At 42.4% G+C, this 24,863-nt stretch overlaps 2 protein-coding genes across 4 annotated transcripts in view; both read right to left on the reverse strand.

Moving 5' to 3' along the window:
• The window catches only part of MYLK (myosin light chain kinase), a 185,879-nt gene that overhangs the window by 137,629 nt on the left and 23,387 nt on the right, over positions 1-24,863 (reverse strand). The window lies entirely within an intron of this gene.
• LOC132592325 (uncharacterized protein K02A2.6-like) lies at positions 5-24,822 on the reverse strand. Its single transcript, XM_060275947.1, has one exon. The coding sequence runs from the start codon at positions 9,148-9,150 to the stop codon at positions 5,335-5,337; it is 3,816 nt and encodes a 1,271-aa protein (XP_060131930.1). The 5' UTR covers positions 9,151-24,822; the 3' UTR covers positions 5-5,334.

Consider the following 24,863-nt stretch of genomic DNA (forward strand, 5'->3'; position numbering starts at 1 on the left):
GTAGATGAAAAACAAGGAAGTACAAATGCCAGTTATTACTTCTATAGGGACACTGTCAAACCACAAAGAAAATTAAATTAAATACCCAAGTCTTATTTATTTCAGAGGGAGAAGCAAGTAGGAGAAAAGCTGAAAACAGTCAATTGTTTCTCAGAACACTGAAGTGTTAAATCTCTTTCATCCAAATCAGTGCAAATTAAAAATGCTCAACTTTTGCAGAATTATGCCCAATAATATGACATTAAACCTATAGGAAAAGGACACCATTGCTCGGGAAACCCCTTGGCTGCAAGAACAATGAGAGTTTTTTAAAAAAGAAACCACACACATAAAATAATTGATCCCTCCTTGTGTGTGAAAAACTGGAGGAATAACCAAGCTAAAGCAACTATGAAATAATAACCACAAGAGCTTAATGGGAAAGGGGTGGGGGGTGGGGAATCCAGCAACCTGAAAACTACTTGCATCAGTAATAAATAAATACAATCGTCTAGACAAAAAGTGTGGTTTTTTAAATGGACTGTCTCCATTTATATGGCTTTTCCAGGACAGGACAGACAAGAATTAACTGTACTATAAACAATTTTGCAACAGCAAGCCTCACAATGTGGAAGGGAAATGAACCAAAAGCGTAGAGTTATGCCTACAGTAGTTGCACCTTTTCTTTTCACTCTGTATAAACTGATTTTACAAAATGTGATGGCAACCATCAGGAAAGAAACAACTATGCAGCTGCATTTGGAAAGCTGCAGGTTATTTTTTCTCTGTGATTTTTTAGTATCTGCTAGGTCAAAGTCATAGTGATTCCATACCAGCCACTGAATCCCCTTATAAATCTCCACACAATCAAATAGAGCTTTTACCTTGCTGTGGCACTACTCGTCACCAATATGAATTCTAGACCCTACTGAACATTGCTCTGACTTGCTTATTATTCTTGTTGCTCTCAGTCTCATTCAGTCCCTGCATCTATCTACTTGTTGGTCCCTCAAGTGTCTTGCAGCAGCTATTTCCATATTTTAGTAATGCAATTCTTAAACCCTGCACTGACTTCAAGGCTCTCTTGCCTTTTGCAAGCAGGGGAATCTAGGCCTACTAGAAGAACGGCTACTAAAATATTTTTTGATGATGATTTTCTCCACAATAAGAGCAGGAGGAATCTCTTTTAAAAAAGGAAAACAGAGGTTAAAATGTTTAAAACATGCAATACAAATTAAGCTTTTTGGCCACCTGGGTAACTAAGCAGCTGGATATCTACATGCCAGCAAAGCAGACACACCAATGGAACTTTCTTTTTATAGTCAGGTATGTAATGGCCACTGCCCCGAGTGCCTCTAGCAACTTCTTTCATGGTTCTCAGAATGGATTAACAATCACTCCCTCTTCACAAGGAATCTGGGAACTGTAGCTCTGTCAGGGGAATAGGGGCCTCAGCACCATTAACAAACTTCAGTTCCCAGAATTATTTGGTGGAAACCATAACTTTTTAAAAATGATATCAGTGTTTTAAATGTATGGTGTGTGAATGTGGCCTTATCCAGTACTGAACTTCAACATCAAGGATGGGGGCCAAATCTAGCCCCCTGAGGCCTCTCTGTCTAGCCCTCAGAGCTCTTCTCAGGTCACCACCCCCACACATAGCTGCCAAGTTATCCCTTTTTTAAAGGGATTTTCCCTTATGCTGAATAGGCTTCCTCGCGAGAAAAGGGAAAACTTGGCAGCTATGCCCCACAAGCCCTGCCTTGTTCCAGTGTGCTTTTGCCTAACTCAAATGTGTCCTTGAACTTTGATAACTCAGCTTGCTTGCTTGCCTGCCTGCTTGCCTGCTTGCTTGCTCAGAAGTTAGAAGGAGATGTGTGAGTATACAGATTAGCTTACTGTACAAATTTAACATTTATGTTCATTGCTTCACCCAATTTTGCCACAACTAACATGTGGCCCTTTGAAGGTTTCCCACAAGAGCTGAAAATTCTTTTCTACCTCAGTACTCTACAACGTCATTAAAAAGGATAAGTGATGAATTTTTAATGGACAAGACTTATGTAACGATTAAAAGAAAAGGTGGGGGTCTCTGGCATGCTACATGTCCAATATTTTCAGAAATGTATGTGAAACAGCAAGCGACACATCTGTCCTCATCAGCTGACTTTTACAAGGCAATAGCCACGAATACAAAAAATCATCATCAACAACTTTGTGCAGTTCTAGGCAATTATCAATTTATTAGGGAAAGGACAAAAGCACTAGTTCAGAGGGAGGAAAAATGTGGACCTTAATTTCCCTTCTTGTTTTTCCAGTAAAATAAAAGTCTGAGATCACAGTTGGATCCCATTCATGAGACTGTCCCAAGAAAAGTAGACAATCCACTTTGATTTTTTCACACATATAATTGTTTTCAAAGGTCACAGTACAATTACTAAACATTGCCTAGTCTATTCTGTCCTGTGCCTTCACAAAACCTAGAGAACCTTGCAGTTGAGCAATCAGAGCCTCTGTTTCCCCCTATCGGAGTGTGCACATACACACACAACTATAGCTCCAATGCTTTTCTCCAAGCTAATGCATGCCTTGTCGTGAGGAATGCCAGGGGCTCCACAATCATAGGTTGTTAATGCTAAGTTATTACAGAGGTGACACTAGGGTGAGGACAAGCAAGCTAAAGGCTGGAATGCCGGAATGGGATAAAATCTGGCTTACAGGAAGGAATGCATAAAGGCACCTGGATTCCATTTTCAAGTTCTCCATGAGTGCTCTGAAATCTAGGTAAAAAATTGCTACCCTCCCCCCACCAGCTGCTAACTGAAAAATTCAGTGCCTTACCCACACCTGAGAAAGATAAATATTTTCATCCATAAGCCTACCTGCACAGTGATATAAGCATAGCACCCTAGGACCTTCAATGGATGAAATATCAGTAATACAGCATTTAGGTGTCTTTTAGTGGATAGAAACTCTGGAGCTTTCTGTAATGAATACTCATGTCCATAATTTTAAAGTAAGAGGGTGAGTGGAACTTCACATGAGAAGGCTTATATTCCAGTCTTCCACTCTGCCAAGTCTGTTTTTCTTAAGAAATCATATTCCAAGGTTTAGCCATCCCCAAATATGCAATGCAGTCACTTTCATGACAGCATATCCATCACGGCGGATGTAAAGTGAGGTGGAGAACTGCCAAAGGCCTCATGTCTCGTATTCCAATTCCTCTTTTCTTTCTAAGGAATGCTACTCTGTTTTCTTTATTAATTGAAGAGACCCCACAGTTCTATACTATGCTATTATTCCTACTATTCCTATTTTGTAGTCTTAAATCAGGAACAATTACTCCTCACTGGCCAAATTAGATGTTATTTTAATAATGATATAAACAGCAGCTGGGGGTGTTGATTTTCAGGAAGAAAATGGTATGGGGCGGAAGAGTTACATCTCCTCTGCTATGGCTTCTTTTGGTAAGGGAAAAGGTGTCAGTAATCCCAAATACAGGATTCAAACGTGCTACTGAAGTAATGCCTCCAGTTCTAAAGCAGGCAATTCTCATGGGAAACTTTAAAAACTCAATGAAAACAATGCATTCTTTGCCAAACATTAGCTCACAGAGCTCTCACAGCCCAGACTTTGAGTTTTTCAGAAAGCTATATAGCAGGGGTCCCCAAACTAAAGCCCGGGGGCCGGATGCGGCCCAATCGCCTTCTGAATCCGGCCCATGTTTTTACATGAGTAGAATGTGTCCTTTTATTTAAAATGCATCTCTGGGTTATTTGTGGGGCAAAGGAATTCGTTCATTTCCCCCCCCCAAAAAAAAAAATATAGTCCGGCCCACCACAAGGTCTGAGGGACAGTGGACCGGCCCCCTGCTGAAAAAGTTTGCTGACCCCTGCTATACTGTATAGCTTAATTAGAATCCCTTGTTTGCCTGCGTTTCAGGCCTTGAGAGTGCAAAAAGAGAGAGTTGTCGTACCCTTTATCAGTGAATGGTGTTTATACAGCCCAGTCTTTGAGTTTTTCAGAAGGCTATATAGTTTAATTTGAACCCTTTTTTGCCTGCATTTCAGGCTTTGAGTATGCTAAGTCGGAGTTTCCGCACCCTTTATCTTTGAATGATGGTTATTTAAAGTATAGTTTTTTTCAATTTCCTTCTGAGGAAACTGTTAATCGCAGTGAAACGAGGTTGTAGTCGGCATCCCGTCAAGGCTTTGATTGTTTTCATAAATTAATTCTATATCAGTTATTTCTATTAGTTTTATGATAATCCTTAGTTCCTTATATATTTTTATCTTATCCGATTACTTCTCGTTTCAGGGAATTTCACGGTATACCGTGGTACCTCGGTTTACAAACACACTTGGTTCCGGAAGTCTGTACTTAACCTGAAGCATACTTAACCTGAAGCAAACTTTCCCATTGAAAGTAATGGAAAGTGGATTAATCTGTTCCAGACGGGTCCGTGGAGTACTCAACCTGAAGCGTACTTAACCTGAAGCGAACTTTCCCATTGAAAGTTATGGAAAGTGGATTAATCCGTTCCAGACAGGTCCGCAGAGTACTTAAACTGAAACTACTCAAACCGAGGCGTACTTAAACCGAGGTATGACTGTAATTGTTTCTGTTATATTTGACCTCCCATAGTAAGCATTGTGACACACTCAGTGAAGATGGGAACAGGGCAACATGACTGAGTTGATTTAATCTTGGTCATTCTCTGCCTAAAACAACAAAGAATTCAGGAATTCTCTACATGTGTTAAGGTAAAATATAAATCCACAAGGACTCTTGATAGTGAAGCTCCCTGTGACGACTTATTCCCTCACCTAGGTGTAAATTAAAGCTGGGGCATGATGGAAATGAAAACTGTACTCAAAGAGGGTTAAAAAGCATGGAAGTGTCACAATTAAAGGCACAGTACTTATTTTCTGTCAAAAATTCTGTTTCAGGTTGAACTTTACTTTTAATTATCCACAACAGAAGTGTTTCTATCTGTTGTGACGTGGGGTTTGTGATTTCAGCTCTCTTGACAAAACATGCTGGAGACAGTTCTCTAGTAACAGCTCTTTATTAAAGTGAACAAGACTGAAGACTGAGGAGAGGAAAGCTACATTTATAGGGACAGGGGACTAGCTAGGAAGGGATACATTTTGGAGGGAACAATACCAAGCAATCACAGTGCTGCCTTTTGGAGGAAACCAATAAGACAGAGGATCCAAATACAGCAGCTTAAATGAACCAATAGTAGCTGTACCCTCTGGAACCAAAAGGCAGTTACTTTATCCTAATGCAAATACAGACAATAATAATACAGATATAAAATCCTTTGACTCAATACACAACACCCCTCCCCCCCTAGTGAGCACAGCAGACGTAATCCCTCAGGTACTGTGGGGTCCTACAACTTCTACCTGATCTCCTGACAACAGGTGTTGCAGGTTCTGGATTGGGTGTTACCTGTGGTGGAGGGGCTGCTATAGGGGTTTCATCAGGAACAGATGGAGTCCCAGACATCTCAGGGTCCCCGACCTGTACCTCGTCATCATGAGGACTAGCAGACCCTGGTTCATTTGCTGAAGCCCCGGGTGACTGTACCTCTGGACCATTTTCACTCTGGTCTTGCAGCTGTGCGTCATTAGCCAGGGATGAATTATCTGACTCCTCCCTGCTGAGCGCCCGGCGCCTCAGCTGATCTATATGTCTCTTCCAAACTTGCCCATTTTCCAAGGTCACATAATAGGACACAGGTCCACTAGCCCGGGTGATCACACCGGCCACCCACCGCGGACCTCGTGAATAGTTCCTCACCCAGACCAGATCTTCAGGGGCGAGATACCTTGTTGTGTCAGTCTCAGCCTGGGGGGTTGCTCTTGAATTACGGTTTGGCATTTTATCTGGGTGGACATAATCCAGCACCGTTACCAGTCTTCTACCTAAGAGCAGCTCGGCTGGCGACTTGCCCGTCGCAGTACACGGCGTCGCATGCTGCAAAAATAACATTCGCGCAATGCGAGCCGACCAGTTACCCTCCATTAAGCGCGCAATGGATTCTTTGGCTGTTCTTACCATGCGCTCAGCCTGCCCATTGGAGGATGGGTGAAAGGGCGCGGATGTGACCCCTCTTATAAAGTTATCAGCCAAGAATGCCCTGAATTCTTGGGATACAAAAGCTGCCCCATTATCTGATACAATGGTCTCAGGTAACCCGTGGGTAGCAAACAGCTGCCTCAACACCTTGATTACGGCAGCTGATGCCATGCTAGGGACCATCGCCACTTCTAACCATTTGGAATATGCATCAACGATAACCAAAAAGACCTTCCCTTGGAATGGCCCAGCAAAATCTATGTGCAGCCGGCTCCAGGGAGTCCTGGACTGCTCCCACCAGTGGACTGGTGCTCTGGCCACTTCTGGCCGCACCTCTTGGCATGCCTTGCATGTTCGTACCCATTGTTCTATGTTCTGGTCCATTCCAGGCCACCACACATAACATCGGGCTAGCGACTTCATCCTGACCATTCCCGGGTGTCCCATGTGAAGCGTCTCAAGAACCCTGTTTCTCAGTGGTGCTGGGATTATCACCCTATCTCCCCATAGGAGACAACCCTTATGCATGGACAATTCGTGCTGCCTTGTCGCATAAGGCCTGAATTTTTCTTCATGCGGACCACCTGGCCACCCCCTCCCCACCCAAGTGAGCACACGGGAGAGAACAGCATCTTTCCTAGTTTTCTCAGCTATATCCGTAGCTGTTACAGGAGCCCCCGGAAGTGTTTCTAGCATCATAATGTGCTCCGCCGGAGCAGGATCCTCATTGCTCCCGCCAGGAAGGGGCAATCGACTCAGCGCATCAGCATGGCACAACTGTTTCCCCGGCACATGGGTCAAGGTGTACTGGAACCCATTCAGGAATATTGACCAACGCAACATTCTGGGGGAGAGAATTTGTGGCGTTTGTTTGTTTGGGTTGAACAACCCTAACAGTGGTTTGTGGTCCGTTTCAATGGAGAAATGGCGACCGTACAAATAATCATAGAACCTTTTGATTCCGGACACAATAGCCAGTGCCTCTTTATCAATTTGAGCATAGTTGCGCTCTGTGGGCGACAACGTACGGGAATAGAAAGAGATGGGCTTTTCCGACCCATCCGGTTCCCTATGACTCAGCACAGCCCCAAGACCGTATTGAGAGGCATCACATGCCAGGACCAGCGGCTTTGACTCATCATAATGAGCAAGGACGCTCCTGCTACTCAGCATTCCTCGCAAGGAGTCAAAAGCCTTCTGCTGCTCCCGCCCCCATCGCCACACATTCTTTTTCTGCAATAGTCTATGTAATGGTTCAGCTACCGAAGCTTTCTGGGGTAAGAACGAATGATAAAAGTTAATAAGTCCCAGGAATGACTGCAACTCCGTCTTGTTCTGTGGTCGTGGTGCCTCGATGATGGCCTTAATCTTAGCATCTGTGGGGTGGATGCCTGATGCATCAATTTTAAACCCCAAGAAATCCACAGTTGGCACCCCAAAACTGCATTTTTCTTTTTTCAGTTGCAACCCCACCTCCTTGAACTTGAGCAACACTGCACGGACACGCGCAACCAGTTCCTGTGGGTCTTTTCCAGCAATCAAAACATCATCAAAAAATGGCAAGACCCCCGGCAGACCTCTTAACAGGCGTTCCATGAGCCCTTGAAAAATCCCTGGGGCCACACAAACTCCGAACTGTAATCTGTTAACTCTGAACGCCCCTTTATGTGTGACAATAGTCTGTGCTTCCGCTGATTGTGGGGTTACTGGCAGCTGTTGGTAAGCTTGTGCCAGGTCAATTTTGGCGAACACCTTGCCCCCAGCCAGTTTAGCCAACAGATGTGATACGACTGGAATGGGGTATGAGTTTCCCCTGAGTGCCTTATTGATAGTACATTTGTAATCTGCACATATCCTGACTTCCCCATTTGCTTTAAGGGGCGTGACGATTGGAGTCTCCCACTTAGCAGAGTCCACGGGTGAGAGAACTCCCTGCTTGACCAATTTATCCAGCTCTGCCTCGATCTTGGGTTGCAGTGCAAATGGCACTCGCCTTGGTTTGAGTCGGATTGGAGCCACCCCGGGGTCCAACTCGAAGTCAACTGGGGGCCCTTTATAACAACCCAGTTTTCCATTAAAGAGACCAGCAAATTCCTTGCATAATACCTCACTCATCTCAGGGCAGGTTTGGATTGAATTAAGCCCTGAGATACTCAGTCCCAGGGCAGGGAACCAGTCAGTGCCCAGGAGACTGGGGCGACTGCCCTTCGCAATCACCAGTTTGAGTACAGCCTGTTTGTCCCGGAACTGTACTCTCACGGCACACATTCCCATAACATGGATGCGGCCTGCTGAGTACGACTGCAAGGTTGCCGGAAAGGGCTCCAGAGGGGGCAACTTACCCCTGGGAAAGAATGTCTTCGCGGTCTGGTCCGACACGATGGTGAATGCGGATCCGGAGTCCACCTCCATGTCGCACTGCTGACCCTCAATCTTCACCTTGACGTGTGCCTTGCCTTGCGCTGGAAACTGCACGGCCCTCCCGTTGATCTCCGTTACGTAGTGGCAGTCCTTTAGAAAACGAGTTGCTGTGGGCGGTCTGCGATGCTCCAGTCTAGGTGCTCCTGTCGCTCCCGACGCCGCCGATCTACAGACCCTGGCGATGTGACCCGTCTTTCCGCACGTCCGGCAGATAGCATCCCTGAAACGACAACTCTTCCTTTCATGGTTTCCGCCACAACCTGGGCAACTGCCTCGGCGATCTCTGTGCACTGTGCAGGCCTGACGCACCGACTCGACCCCACGGACTGGGCTCTGGCTCGGAGTAGCCTCTAGCTCGTCCATGGCATGCGCAACTTCTATCTGTGGCTTAGTGGCCTTGCGACTGGCATCAAGCTCCTCTCTTTCATAATTCTCCGTGGCGGTGGCCTCTTTCAAGGCTGAAGCAAGGGTAACCTCTTCTTTAGCCACGATGCGTCTTCTGGCTTTCTTGCTGCTCAGACCACCAATAAACCGATCCAGGAGAGTTTCTTCCAGATTTTGGAAGCCGCAGTGCTGAGCGAGCTTCCGGAGTTCAGCCAGAAATGTGGATACAGACTCCCCAGCATGCTGCTGCCTCTTATGGAACTCCATCCGCCGGGCCATCTTGGTCTCAGTAGGCGCCAAGTGGCTTGTTAGGCAGGCAAGAATATCTTTGAGAGATGTCTCACTCAGCTTCGCTGGAGCAAGTAATGCCTTGGCCAGCTTGAAGGTCTCGGCCCACAGTAGCTCAGGAATGTGGCCCTTCTTTTGCTGGCATCGGTGATCCCTTGAGCCACTGCAAAGAACTCGAAGCGTTCGACGTAGTCTTCCCAGGTGTGGGGCTCTGATGGCTGGAAGGGCTCCAATACCCTTGGACTCTCCATTGTCCTAGCGGGCAGGGTCGTCTTCTCAGCTGGCCAGTGAGTCTTGTTCTCAGCTGCAATCCGGACTCTGAGGCAGGGTTGTGTTTAACCGCTCCTCAGCATTCCGGATCCCACCTTCGTCGCCAGTTGTTGTAACGTGGGGTTTGTGATTTCAGCTCTCTTGACAAAACATGCTGGAGACAGTTCTCTAGTAACAGCTCTTTATTAAAGTGAACAAGACTGAAGACTGAGGAGAGGAAAGCTACATTTATAGGGACAGGGGACTAGCTAGGAAGGGATACATTTTGGAGGGAACAATAACAAGCAATCACAGTGCTGCCTTTTGGAGGAAACCAATAAGACAGAGGATCCAAATACAGCAGCTTAAATGAACCAATAGTAGCTGTACCCTCTGGAACCAAAAGGCAGTTACTTTATCCTAATGCAAATACAGACAATAATAATACAGATATAAAATCCTTTGACTCAATACACAACACTATCAAAATTATATCCTCCTAGAATGGGGCTTTCCACTTTTACTCTTCCTGTAAAAGCACCTCTATCCCCTTTTGGGGACCTTTTCCTCAGGATTAAACAGGTTTATCCTGCCTACCAAATCTCTAAGCATACCTAGCTACTTCCGTAGCCAGGCCCTATCTGCCAGCAAAACTTCAAATTTTCTATTTACCATCCTCATTCTTCCCTTGTTGGCCGTTTCTCCTGCCTGTCATGATTGGTTAATGGTCTCCAGGATGAGAGACCATCACAAGCATACGGTTGTTGCGGGTGTTGTTTGTTGTGGACACAACTCCCACCCCAAAGCAGCTATTTTGTGACAACCGCTCCCACCTTCACAAAATTCATAATACAGTATGCCCACTGTTCCAAACAGACTGGCAACCCCTGAACTAGGCATTCTTTAAATAGCAGATTATTTCCTCACAGCAGCTCTTTAGATAACCCTGTCTTCAAGCAAAAGCTACATTAGCTATAATTACAATGCTGAATATGGCATAACATCCACACAAAAAGATTAAAAAATACAGATGTACAACATAATCCTTTCTAAAAAGAACACAGATCCTTACAAATTCTGCAGCCCAGCCCCACTGCCTTCACACCCTCCCCTCACTTTCTGACTCTCTACTTGCAGAAATAAAGGCAGGAAACGAAAAGATTAAGTCATAACTAGCTGCTCTCACCATAAATTTGTGGCAGGAGGTAAATATGTACTGTCGGCTTCCTACATAGCTGTTTGATTACATTAGGTTTCCTTTGCCCCAGTCAGAAAAAGAAGTGAAAGAGGGAACTTAGATGCATCCAGTGTTCACAGCTTTAATAATAATAATAATAATAATAATAATAATAATAGGCTTCATTCCACAGCACTGCAATGTGGATTTTTGCTGTTTTGAATTCTTCCTTAATAATGGAAAAGAAGAGCACACTGGTTGTTGCTTGTATATATGTAACTACTGTATTTCACATTTTAAAATGTTGATAACAAAATTCAGTTAAGTCCCTGCTTGGCCCAAACATGTATTAGAAAACTCAGCAAAAATGTTGCTAGAAATTTTATTATCCTGGTTACCCACAAGGGTGTAAAGTGACAAGAATAACGGTACCTTTAACAATGGGAAAGACAAAAGCATTTCAACTGATTTAGCTTTACTCACCTCTGTATGACAAGCTGCATGCAGCTTTCAGAAATTTCCCACTTCCACACAACTGTAAGGGTACAGGAGGAGCCTTAGCTTGCCTTGGCTTATTGAGAGAGCCAGCGTAATCTGCTCAGCTGCAGAGCACAAAGGAATCAAGTGCTCTGAGATTAGAAGATATCTGGAGGGGTGGCCCATCCCATTCAGCTACCAAAGGCAAAACGGGAAATGCCGCCTTCCGCTCTCCCACTGCATCCCCCCCACTTCTGACACTGTCACAGCCCAGCTCTTGCTGAACTTGATGGGAGTCAGGGTGCTCCTCAGAGCATTGCTGCCCACTAGGCTTCTCTGTCCATGGGTGGGGAAGACGAACGGCAACACTTCCGCCATCTGAGGTGGGCACTTCATCCTGCCTCACATCTACTAATCTGACACTCCACCCTCTGACTCTTAAAGCAGCATCCGTTCCCCAATTAGGATTGCCAGTAAATATATCATTCTTAAAAGGTGCACTTTTAAACATTTACCTCATAAAAAGTACCCCAATACTACACATTGTAAACGATTCCAGACTCTCTTTTTGAGGCATACCAAATGCCCATCTTCTCTCTGCCGCAATCCCTTCTTAGCACACTTCTTTATGCTAATCAGCCGAACAATTAAGTGTTGCACTACTTTAGGTAAGGTCAAATGACTGCCACCTGGTGCATTGTCCGTCTAAGCTCTATTTTGTACAGCTCTACTAGGATTAGTAACAAGGAAAGGCTCCCCTCGCAAAACTTGTGTGGTTTATTACAGTGCAACCTCAAGAAAGCCACCTTCTGTTCCTCCCTCTGGACTGCAATATAAAATGTCATTAAGAACATTTACTACTAGAGATGCCAAGGTAAAACCTGGAGATTTGTCTTTTATCTATAAATCTGCTGCTGAATCAAGGGACACAACAATCTCAATTATTTTTCCTCAGTTCTTCAACATGCCAGATTCATACATGGATTTAAAGGGATAGGAAGAATCAAGTTGCAACACTATTAACCACTTCAGAGGTTTTTATGGAGTTATAGCAGAAGAATTTACAACTTGCTTTCAAGTAACATCTCTGTAAGGAATGTGCAACGCCATAACACATCCTGCCAGTGTTAGGGTGACAGGCTTGTGGAAATATATATTTATTTTTTCCAAAAAAATAAAGGAAGTATATACCTGACAAGTAATAATAAAAGTTGTAGGAAGGGCCTTGAAAGCATGTTCGTAAAAACTCAGAATGCAGCAAGTAAGTAGTCTTTGGTGCAATTTCAGGGACCTTGTTAGGAATCGACTATTATACATACAGATGTATGTACTGTATTATAATCTTTCTAAGAATCTAGTGGTCTCGTGCACAGACCCCATCACTCTTCAGAGAGCAGAATTGTAGTCTAGGAATGCAGCTATACATACCTGTCAATTCCGTGCTTTGGCAGAGACACAGCTGATTTTAAGTAGCCTTGTGCCAAGTCTATCAGGCGCCACAACTCTTTTCATCTCCAATTTTCAATTTTAGATACTATTTTTTAACAATGCTGCACATGCACAGACTTTTTAAAAAATGCAAATAAATGTAGGTAAACAAAGCTGGTTATACCCAATGGGGCTGAAGAGCAACAGAACTCATTCTCTGTTTTTCTAATTGGAAACCATGGCAGGTATGGCTACACTGCCCATGGCTTCCTAAAGAATGTAGTTTCTTGCACAATCTTATGTTGTAATTGTATTCCCTGGGAGTAAGCTTTATTGAACTCAAGGACTTACTTCTGAGTAGACAATGACATGCATAAGAACTCCACTATTAATATCTCTCTGCCAAGCCTGAAGTGGTTAAGATACTGCTGGATTTTTAAGTGCAAATTACATGTACTGTATGTATTAATGTTGATTAAACCACTGAGTTCTACATATAGGGCAAATTAGATCCACTGAAATTAATGGGCCTACTTAGTCATGTTCATTCATTTCAATGGGTCTATTCCAAATAACACTTAGGGCTCATCCACACTTATGGTAACTTTGCTCCATGTTACTAAGCTTTCCATGTCTGTGTCCAAACACTTTTCTTTTCCCCGCCACTTCCCCCATGAAAGATAACAGCAAGTCACAGAAAACCTGAATGGCTGTTTGCTCCAATTCAAAGGTGCAGATTGGGTTTCCTGGGGAAAGTGGCAGGGCAAAAAGAAAAAGAAAAAGCTCTTGGACAAGGACTGGGAAAGTGTGGGCCTGTGCCTGGGAAGCACAGGGCAAAAAGTAAGTGGGGATGAGCCTTTAGCTGAATACTACCCAGCTGAATAGTACTGTAAATGAATTTTAAACCATGACATCCTTGCATGCCTAATCTGAAACAGCAGATTAGGAAGTAGCAAATCAAGTATTGACCAAAGAGGAAAAAAGTACAGCTGTTAGCTTTAAAATAATTTGAAAAAAAGCAGATAAAATGGGAAGCACACTGCACATTTTTAAGACAATGTTCTATACTCAAGAGCTATTTTATAAAAGTAGAATGGAAATTGAAACAAGTGGGAGATTCATATGGTAAACAGAACATGAGAATCCAGAGCATAGCTGCCAAGTTATCCCTTTTTTTAAGGGATTTTCCATTATGCTGAATAGGCTTCCTCGCGAGAAAAGGGAAAACTTGGCAGCTATGATCCAGAGGGAAGCGAGGAGGGAGTTGTAGGCATTTGTGGTGGCAAATACTCCAGCTGCATCAGAAACATATGTTATGATTCTACACCATGACAGAAGGAGGAAACACTCTCAAGATGTTACAGGGCAATTTAAGTCTTAGTGATATTGCCGGATGTCCTATCTTATAATACTGTACATAGGATTTATTCTTAACTAAGGAAAGGCCCATTGAATACACACTGCTGGTGGTGGTTCTGTGTAGCTTCGGTCCTCCTCCCAATACTATTTACCAGTTCTAGACTGCCTCCCTTCATGCATTCTTTCCCAATCAAACACCTGAGTTTCAGGCAGGAAAATGGGAAACTTTGCATTGGTTCCCTTTGTCTCACCACAAAGTTAGATGTCATTTGAGATGGGATGGAAAATAGGCAACATTCCTTCAGTGCATTAATTTCTACTTGTTGGTTACAGCAGCTATCTTGCTACCATTATGGTAGATTATTGTCATTCTCATTTTTACAGACCAGAAACTGAGGCTTAGGGTGCTTCTGGACTAAGCAAGTTGCATGATTTCTCAAAAGTAAGGACACAGAGTTCAGTGTTATTAACCATAAAGTGAGACTGGGAGAATCTCAATTTCAGGTTATCTCATTTTCCATTTCAGTTCTTTGCATTAAAAAAAATCCTCATGAAAATTTAACAGCATTTTAGTGTGTTTCCCCTAATACACATTTTTCTATGCAATTTGCCCTGATATCACATTTTTGCAAAACAATTTCCTCTAATTTAATGCAATTTTGTATATTATTTCCACTAATATATGCACACTTTACGGCGATTATAAGCATTTCTGTGCATTGCAAAATTCAGAGAAGTGTGAATTTCAAAAGATGGCTGTGTTTTAGGGTATAAATTAGGTAGCCTTGCCTTTAAGTGGAAACAAATTGAATTTATCCCCCATCAGGTACGTGTTTTCTAAGTGGCAATTCCACTCACACTTATTTTGAAGTAACCCCTAGAGAACCTATTCCAAGTAAATGTGCAGAGAATTGGTCCATAGGTTCCTCAGCATAGTAGCTGAAAACCTGGTAGTAAAATAGGCAATATCTTAAAGAAATAGTACCTGTCATGAAAGCAGTTTGAAAGCTATTTCTAGAATGGTAGAAATGAACTAAAAGCAAGCAGCACAGTTGACCTGACTTGTACAGGCATATAAAACCATCAAACACCAGTTTTATATCTCTTTAGCCATCAGAGTCTCTCCCAAAGTCTACTGGAAATTGTTAGTCGAGTAAAATGCTAAGTTTCCTAGGATGAGGGAATGACTGACCCTAGCTTTAGTCTCTTGTGCAGATATGCCTTAGATGCCTAGCATATGTCTCAATAAACATAATGGTTACATGTAAAAAGCACTGAGATTACTAAGGAAATCACACCTCTGGAAGTCCCTTTGAAGAAAGCAACTGGGGGGGAAATGAAGCCTAGCTAAACAAAATATATGGACCTAAGGCTCTTTGGCTCAAAAAGAATGCTATGTGTTGTAAACACTTAGGTTGGCCAGGTGAAAAAGAGACTCAGGACTCCTGCACCTTTAACTAATATGCTGCCATTTCAGCAGGAGTAGCTTGCATGACCACTATTAAAGGGATCTCTTCATCAGCTGCCTTCCCTAGACAGACTGGACATTTGCAGGGCTGTATGATTCCCAAAGTATGTGACAAACCAAATTCTCCAGTAGTCAGGCCAGCTGGTTTCACAGTGAGTACACATGCAGGTGCAATAAAGGATAGGAGTGAAAAGGGTAAAACTATGTAACCCACAGACTCTTTACCTCTCCACAGGCACTCTCTCTTTTCTCCCTGCCAAAAACACTTCCTGTACTAAAGCTGTGCATGAAACATTGCTGGGAGGGGTCTACTCTCCTCACCCATGTTGCTTTAAAAAATGCATCTCCTGCTTCTTCTCCCTCCATGGATTGGGATATATTAATGTCTAAATGCTCGGATTTGTTGCCTTCCCATATAGTTCTGTCCTGGCAGCTGGGGGGGGGGATGCAAACTGAGAACATTTAAATTCCAACTGCACTATGTTAAGCCCAGTTGTTGTGTACAGACATGTAATGTCTGCAACTGCAAGCATCCACCTAGAAAATATACCATAATCAAACTCCTTTAAAAAATCAACAATGATTTTACCATAAATGTCATGTTGTCTGAATATCTGATTTTAGAGAACTAACCCGCAACACAGGATCTTTTGCTTGGAGTTTGGAGTCTTACAGCAATTCTGTAATTCACCCAATATGTCTACTTGCACTTACCTCCATGTGCCATTACCCAGTTCATCTTGGAAAAAGATTCGTCAGGATATTGTGTGATCTCAGCTATATTTAAGAAAAGGGGAAGCTTCCTGAAGAAACTTGAAGTTCCCTGTGTTTAAAGAGTTAGTTTCATTTCCAACAGTTCTTGTAAGGTACATATATTCAAAACAAGTCAATGCCAGGCAGATAACAGCACAGCAGGAGGACCAGTCTTTCTTGGACAAGCTGAAATTTGCCACTGAGTATAGCCTTGTTTTCAGCCTTGTAGTCAATGACTGTAAGCTCCATAAACTGCTTTAATAATAGCACCACTAAGCTCTTAAATAGCACTTTCTACCCAACCCAGGGCCTTAAAGCCCTTTACACACAATAATGGATTAAACCTCTCAATGCCAATTGAAAGCATGCAGGAGGAAGGCATCGTAACCTGCATTTCAAAGATATGGAAACCATGGGCTAGCTGAGTTCTAGCATCACACTAGGGTTCCCAAGTAAAAATGAACGCATCTTTAACTGTGTTTATAGTCTTTAGGTACATATATTTGTTCTTTTGTGCATACAGATGTTTCCGCTTGCTCTATAGGACTTAAGAGATCACATAGAACCAATTTGAGATGCCCATGGACACATTCTGGAGTGACATCTGGAAGGCTGGCAGTGTATTTCTACCTATATCTGATATCACTGGAACTAAGCCTCAGGTGGAGGTATGTCATGCTCATCTGATAGTTATACGCAGGTAACCAGGTCAGGAGACTCACTCACAGCACTGAAATAGTATCTAAGACCAATTGCTCAAGGTCATCATCACCTTTTTTGATCAAGGCATCACTCCCACCATCTCTGTATAGAACTGTTGCCTCACCTCCTTTCAAATAAGTCATCCTAACCAGTTTCCATATTAGAAAGCATACTAGGTTGTGACTACTGGTTACCCACCTACCAAGTGTCATTCTCCACTAGAATAGTTGCACATGATGCTGCCAAGTTTGACAGACAATTCACAAGGACAAGTTTCTCCACATAAATGTGTATACTCGCATCATAATATGAGGGCTTGGTTCCAAGGGTTGTGCTTATAGGTGTAAATTGTGTATGGCCAGAATTACCCTTGCAGCTGTCCCGCAGTGAGCCAGCTTGCCTTCTAGAAGACAATCCCCCCACCCTAACCCTAAAACCAGGAAGGGCTTGAAGCAGGAAGAGTAGTGACGACTTCCGTGCAGAAGTCTCAGGTTGTAGGCACACAACCATCAGGGGAGGGTATATAAGCTGGCAGACGGGGTGAGGTCTCACTGTTGCTACAACTGCTCCACAGGGCGCAGATCTGCGGAGGACTGTTGCTCAGTGGCATGTGTGCACATGTGCATTCTGAGCACCGTAAGAGTTGATGCAAGCGCTTCTTTTGTCAGTAAAGACTTAACTATCAGACATATGCCTTCCGTAGCTGGGGTGGGCCAGGGCAATACATCTCTCCAGGCACGCAAAGAGGGCATGGAGCAAGCCAGTGAGGGAGGTGGCCCAGGTAGTCCCAAGAACCTGCCTTGGATTAACAGAGTGTTTTCCTTTGACTCTGCCCCTAGATGCACATACTACATCCTTTAATCACTGGACTCCCCATCCCCATCCTGCTGGGTTTAAGAGACTTCTCAACCCAAGTTCACCCTAACCCAACAGCTATGGACAGAGATTGAAAGCTCCCATAACAACCCACCCCAATTCATCTCTACTTCAATTAATTTGTTATCTGTTTTGCCAAGAATACATCTGTCTAATTAAGAACTACATATATGTAGTACAATACAATAAGTTTTAACTTCACAAGTTGTAAGTAACTAGCAAGGTTGGCCCCCAAAGAGTTTTGAATCTGTTTTATATCTTCCTTCATTCTGTGGGCCCAATGCATTCTTTTCACCAAAGGGTCACCATTCAAGTAAGGCAGGGCTTCTCAAAGGCTTTAAACAACAAAAGCGATGTCCAGATGTTTCCAGTAAAGCCATAGGTTAGATGTAGCAGGGCAGATTGTTCAGAAGCAACATTAACAGGGCCTCTTCTGTTCTTTTGAATTTTGGATTCTGGACATGACAGACAGCACATAAGATGAGCTTTGTTCTGATAAAGTGGGGGATACAGATACATAAGGATGATAAAAGAGTGCAAGATTTGGAATGCTTGGGTTTTGCAATCTGAAGCTTTTCAAGAGAGCTGCTGAACAGGTTTAAGTCCCTGATACTGATGAAATTTAACATTTTACAAAATAATCTTGACTGTGGTTTTCCTCACTCCACTGCAAAAAGATGGGTTACAAATGCCAATCTGAGTTTTTGGGATTGTGAACCCAATTTAAATGGGTTTGTTTCACTTTATTAAATTAGATTCTCACTACACTTCACTCCCAAATCAAAATTCTGTATCCCAGAAACCCAGTTTCCACAATCAGAACCAAGTTATACTGATCAGGCATTGTTGGAAGATTTCATTTTTGCTTATTTATTTAGCAACAGCAGTAATTTTGACTTTCATATATACTCCAAAATTATTTGCAAGGCAGGGTAGGTAGCAAGGAGGCAGAGATAATTGGACACACATACAGGGAATACTAACAGACGAGGGACAAGTTTGCAATGCCCTCTTGCCCTACTGGCCAATAATGCCATAAGCTAATGCCAGAGGTGGGATTCAAGATGACCTTAACAGATTGGAGAACTGGGCCAAAACTAACAAAATGAATTTCAGTTGGGATAAATGCAAGGTTCTACACTCGGGCAGAAAGAAACAGCTGCACAAATATAAGATGGGGGCATCTGGCTTGCCAGCAGTACATGTGAAAAGGCTCTAGGGCTCTTTGTAGACCACATGCCTAAACAGTGTGATGCAGCAGCAAAAAAAAGTTCACATGTGCTTTAACCCCTTTTTGGCTTATTGCTGATTTTAATTTTCTTTTGAATGTTTTTTTATTCTTGTTTTTAATTGTTTTTATTGCTAATTTTAATGTTACATTCTTTTTGTAAACTACGTAGAGGGTTTTTTTAACAGTGAAGTGGTATATAAATCTTGCTAAATAAATAAACTGGAATCTGGACATACAGACACGGTGAGCACAGTCTGGACACACACTAAGTTGCTTCCTGCTCTTCCTTGAAGTTTTGAAGGTGAAAGATTCTACAACTATCTCAGGCTGTTTTTCACACAACTAAACTGCTCTTATGACAAGTAAATGTTTAATATCCACTGTGAGCCTTTCGTCCTGCAGCTTAAGCCAATTTGCTTATTGCCTTTTCCGCAGCAGAGAGTAAACAAAAGCTTTTCCCTCTTTTTCCTAACACCCTTTTTCATGTTAGATAACTGTCAACATTTCCATTAAATCTTTTTGGTCGTAGGAAAAGCTCCACGCTTCCTGCAACTCCTCCTCACTTGCCCTCTAGACACGTCTTCTCCAACATTCTCCTGATGTTGTTGGACTCCAGCTTCCATCAGCCCCTGCCAACATGGCCAATGGTCAGGAATGATGAGATTTGTAGTTCAAAACACCTTGAGGGCATCAGGTTAGAGAAGACTGCTTGTCATTTCTCTGGGTCTCCACTGAATTCTTTCCCATTTGTCAACCGTCCTTCTTGAATTGTGATGCCTAGTTTTAATTTGTATAGTTATCAAATAAAATCCTGCTTGATGGAATACTGAAATATATAGTGAAAGTAAAACTACAGAATATGTCCTCAATATTATATAACTTGCACTGAAATTATGTTACCTTTTAATAGAAAAAAAATATTTTAAAATAAATATCAAGATGCATATTTACTAGAGAACCACCTTGTCGTGTCATATATGACAATTTTAACTTTTAGATCAATGAACAGCACAATCCTATGCATGTTTTACCCAACAAAGTCAATGAGTTTTACTCCCTACTAAGTGTGTTTAGGGTCACAGCCAAATATTTATTCCCCCCCTCAAAACCATTACCTAATCTATTGATTGTGCAAATTAATCATTAACTGCTCATACTTCATGGAGGTGACCAACTCCTGGGAAAGTATGAAAAAATCAATGAAAGTTACTATGAATCCCAGTGAAAAAGGCCTGCCCACCTACCAACTGCACTACAGTATAGTTGAGAGAAAGGTATTTGCATAAGAAATTTTTGTATCTTGACAGTAGAAAGAGAAGATACACAAAATAGCAAGACCCATGGATTCTCGCAGTATAAGTGCCAGACACACCTATTTAAATGAGCTATAGAAGATCATGCATTCCTAATTTTGATCACTTAGGTCAACAGGTTAGAATAAGAACCGAGAGAGGTATGCATGCTGACATCATTATGGTAGGGATGTTCATGCAATTCATTTATCAAAGGGCTAGTTCTGAGTGGCTTTGAAGAGACCATATGTATCACTGTGGGAAATTTGGTTTCTTGTCCATTACTGCAAGTTTTTTCCTACTTCTACACTGCATGGCTGTTTTCCCTTACTAATGTTTTCTGTAGTACGAATTGCTATAAAGTTACCTTGAGAGGCCAATCTGCTGTAAAAATCATCTTATTGTTTACCAATACTGTATGATGTAAGAACACCAGTAAGAGGTACAGATACGTATTTATATAAAGGCATTTCTGTAGATATATTTATATAAATATAGGTGCTATCAAAAAGCATAGATGTGCATGATAAACCATGCAGAGTGAGAAACTCTAGGCAAGGTGGTGATCACACTCGCCTCTTGGGGCTTGCACTTTCTATAACGCCTTCTACAAGCACTGTAACCATGCTCGATAGACCTTTTCTAAAAGCATATGATGGCTAAGGAGGTGTTGCTCAGTACTGGTTATATTAGCCACAGTTACCTTAATACTTTGCCAAACAGTACCCGGCTGCCTTCCCAAAATTACAGCTAAATGGCGACAAAGCCAATGGGAACAATCCCCATTGGCCTTAGATTGCCTTTAGATCAGAGCCTTGGCAAGGATTGCTAAGTATGTGTGTTGTGAGATTCTACCGTTAGGCACTAGCCATAATAATACTTTCCACATCTGTGGAAATTAGACACTTTTTGGAAAGTGTTTCCCTTCCACTGAATATGTTTTGACCAAAAGCTGTGCAAACTCTCAGGATTTCAGTTTCAAACTACGAAGCCATTTTACCCGAGAGCTCTGTTAGGGAGAAGGGGATAATACTCAAATAGGACTTAGTCGCTCTAGATACAGAAATGAAGCAGCTAATCCTTAAAGGTGGTTTCCTGTTGCAACCCAGGAAGGGAGGGTGTTCTCTAAAGGCAGCTAATCCTTACTGTTAAAAGTTTAAATTAAACATTTTTGCAATATAAGCGTACAATTAAAGGAATGGTTTTCCTTGACTTTTCTTATGATACACTACACCAGCCTCCAACAAATTGAGCAACACATTCAAAAGGGGTCAGGAACCAGAGATGATGCCAGCAGAACTCTGCACGATATACTTAAGATAGAACATGTCATTCACCAGACAAAACGGCATTTATTTCAACAGATCAAATGAGACAAGCCAGGAAACCCTTCAAATATCTCCAGGAGAAACACATCTGTTATCCCACATGCATAAAGAATCTACTTGCATATTGTTCAAGTTACATCTTCCTCTGAACTTGACGCAGGTCATTTTGAAACTATGCACTAAATAAAATACAAGTTTCCGAGATACAGACAAGGGCGTAATTTTGACCACATGTTTGCCAGGAATGCCAAGTCCTCAAAAAGGTGTTGCTGTTGTACTTTTGTAATGTTAACTAAACAGAAATTGCTCTCTAGCTTTTTTAAAGTATTTCATAAGTTAAAGTGCTATTCACCTATAATAAAAATAGACAGCTTCAAATACAAACTGTAGCTGTATATCTCAATTTTATAAAGCCATTATGTCAATAAATACTGAGTAGAAAATTTAAAATGTGAGGCAGATTTACCACTTCTAACTCCTAGTGATACAGGCTGTGTTCCTATTAATATTCCTCTTTAGGGTAACCCCCCCCCTTAATGCTGTTTTTCACCAGCAACTGATATTTAGTGGCATATACTGAATCACAGAACAATGCTTTACATCCACAAGGTCCTGGGTTCAGCTTCCAGTTGAAATGAGATTAGACAGCAATGCTGGAAAAGGCCCTTGTCTGATGGCCCTGCAGAGTTACTGCCCCGAAAGCATCTAATACTAGGGTAGATGTAGCAGGGACCCGATCAATAAAAAGCAACATTTTATGCTCAGGTTTCAGGTATTATGTTTACTACGGTAGTACTGTATTGTTTCTTCTAGAGATGATATGAGTCTTTAATCCAGACTCACATCAGGGCCTATGCAAGTAAAAATTTTCCTTAATACCTGGTGGTTGTATGGCCTGGTCCAAACAGGCGGCTTGCCTATGTGGGTTGCTGATCGGTACATAACCACATTACAGACAACTTCATTTGGCAAGCTGTTTGTGTCTGCAACAATCTTAACCTGCGGCCTAGGACCCTCGTACTTAGGGGACCACCTCTCCTGGTATGCCACGCAGAGTACTCTAAGGTCCACGAATAATAACAGCTTAAGGGTCCCAGGCCCTAAAGAAGCCAGATTATCCTCCACAAGGGCCAGGGCCTTTTCAGTGATGGCACCAACCCGGTGGAATGCTCTGTCCCATGAGACTAGGGCCCGGCGGGACTTGATCTCCTTCCATGGGGCCTGTAAGACAGAGTTATTCCGCCTGGCCTTCAATTTAGCCTGATCCCCTTTTCCTTTTTCCCTTCCCTTTTTTTTTATGAAGAAACCTTTCTGGGTCTCCACATTAAAATTCTTCCCTGGTCTCTTTGCTAGCCTTAGCAGGACTAACTTGACCAGTTAGCCCTGGCGATGCTAAACTAAAGTTGTATTTTATGCTGTTTTTTAAGTTGTTTTAATCAATGTTTCATATTTGTTGTTAGCCGCCCTGAGCACGGTTTCTAAACCGGGAAGGACGGGGTATAAATAAAAAATTATAGTTAGCCTATTATTATTATTATTAACCAAACCCTTGATTACGCTGGCCTACCAGAAATCACCAGAGCTGTGCCAGAAGCTGCTTTGCATAACAGCTTAGCCCACAAAGCTGACCTCATAGAGGTGTAATAGAAGCAGGTATAATTTAGGCTTCAGGAAGCTAATAAAGAAGGAACAATCATTCTTGGTTGAGGGGCGGATTTTGTGTTTCCTCAAATGAAATGAAAATTTTGCATTTCTCCGTTGGGAACCACAGAGGCCTGTCTCAGAAGCCTTTTGAAATCAGGGCTCAAAATGTAACAACATAGCTAAAGGAACCCTGTAAAAAAAGGTAGACATCCCACTAAATCTTGCTGTTATTTGGTACTATGGCTGACATCCCATGATCTCCAAAGCTATCCATTTGCAAGGAAACTCAGAAGAGCGCTAATGATTTTGAATACTGGAAAAAAATACATCAAGTTCTTGGAACTATGCAATGCATTCACACATCTTTCTACTTCTTGGAACGTTAACCTCTCCAGCACTATTAGTATCCTACAGTGTGCCTAAAATGACATCATCCTATGAGATGGAAAATGAATATTAATATTCCAGTTTTTAACTATACCAGTTCCTTTTACACATCCACATGCTAGAGGTTAAAGTGGTCAACAAACATAGAATTGCTGAGCAACTAGAGTTGCACACAAGGCCTTCATTTTGAAAACAGACAGGTCAGATTACAAAAGAAAAGGTTGCACAAGTATTGCCAGGATCATAATAAAATGCATTCAAGAAGCTTATACCATGATGTTGTGAAGTCATAAAATAAATCAGATATGCCTGGAGTCTTGGGAAGAGCCCATGAATTGCTTTAGGATTGGCAGCATTGTTTTTTAACTAGCTCCCTATCCTCCCACCCAGCAATTTTCAAGAGCACAAGAGACTGGCCAAGCCAAGTGCAAGTCAGCATTATTCTGTTGGTGGCAGATGGGTATAACTGATAGAGCAGTTTCTTCTCCCTGCCTTAGCTAGCTTAGAAAGGGGGCAACCTGCCAACACATGGGAAAGCACAGACCAAGTGGGAAATTATTTGCTTAAAATCTTCAAAACTGATTTTACTCCTCCAATATTTTAAGGACTGCGTGGTACTATAATCGTAGCTACAAGAAAGCCAATAGGAACACCTGTAATTGCTTGAGAAATACAGCTGGTTGCCAACACTGTAGATTACTTTTCAAGCAAAGGGTGTCTGGCAAATCACTCCCTCCTTCAAATTATACTGAAGGCTGCTGCTGCAGCAGCAGCAGGAGGAGGTAGGTAGACCATGGGTAGGCAAACTAAGGTCTGGGGGCCGGATCCGGCCCATTCGCCTTCTAAATCTGGCCCATGGACGGTCCGGGAATCAGCATGTTTTTACATGAGTAGAATGTGTCCTTTTATTTAAAATGCATCTCTGGGTTATTTGTGGGGCATAGGAATTTGTTCATCCCCCCCCCAATATAGTCCGGCCCCTCCACAAGGTCTGAGGGCCCCCTGCTGAAAAAGTTCCTGACCCCTGAGGTAGACCGTAACCACCATAATCTGAGATGGGCTATGTTGCTAAGAAATTAATGTGCATGCACCTTCCTTAGATCTGATTTGTACTTTATGTGTACTTTAACAGAAAGCATGAAACTCTATTCTGGAAAAGCTGTGGTTGTATTTCTATTACTTTAAAGCCTTATTTTTTAAAAAAACAAACAAACCCACAACTACAGAGTCCTGATCTGGATTGGAGAGGGTAGGGGAGTTAATCCTTACATACATACATACATACATACATACATACAAACAAACACACACACACACACACACACAGAGAGAG

Source organism: Zootoca vivipara, chromosome 1, assembly GCF_963506605.1.
Source record: "Zootoca vivipara chromosome 1, rZooViv1.1, whole genome shotgun sequence".
NCBI classification, from domain to species: domain Eukaryota; kingdom Metazoa; phylum Chordata; class Lepidosauria; order Squamata; family Lacertidae; genus Zootoca; species Zootoca vivipara.

Coding starts and splice junctions, on each gene's coding strand:
- LOC132592325 (XM_060275947.1), bottom strand. CDS start 9,150: ATGGCCCGGCGGATGGAGTTCCATAAGAGGCAGCAGCATGCTGGGGAG.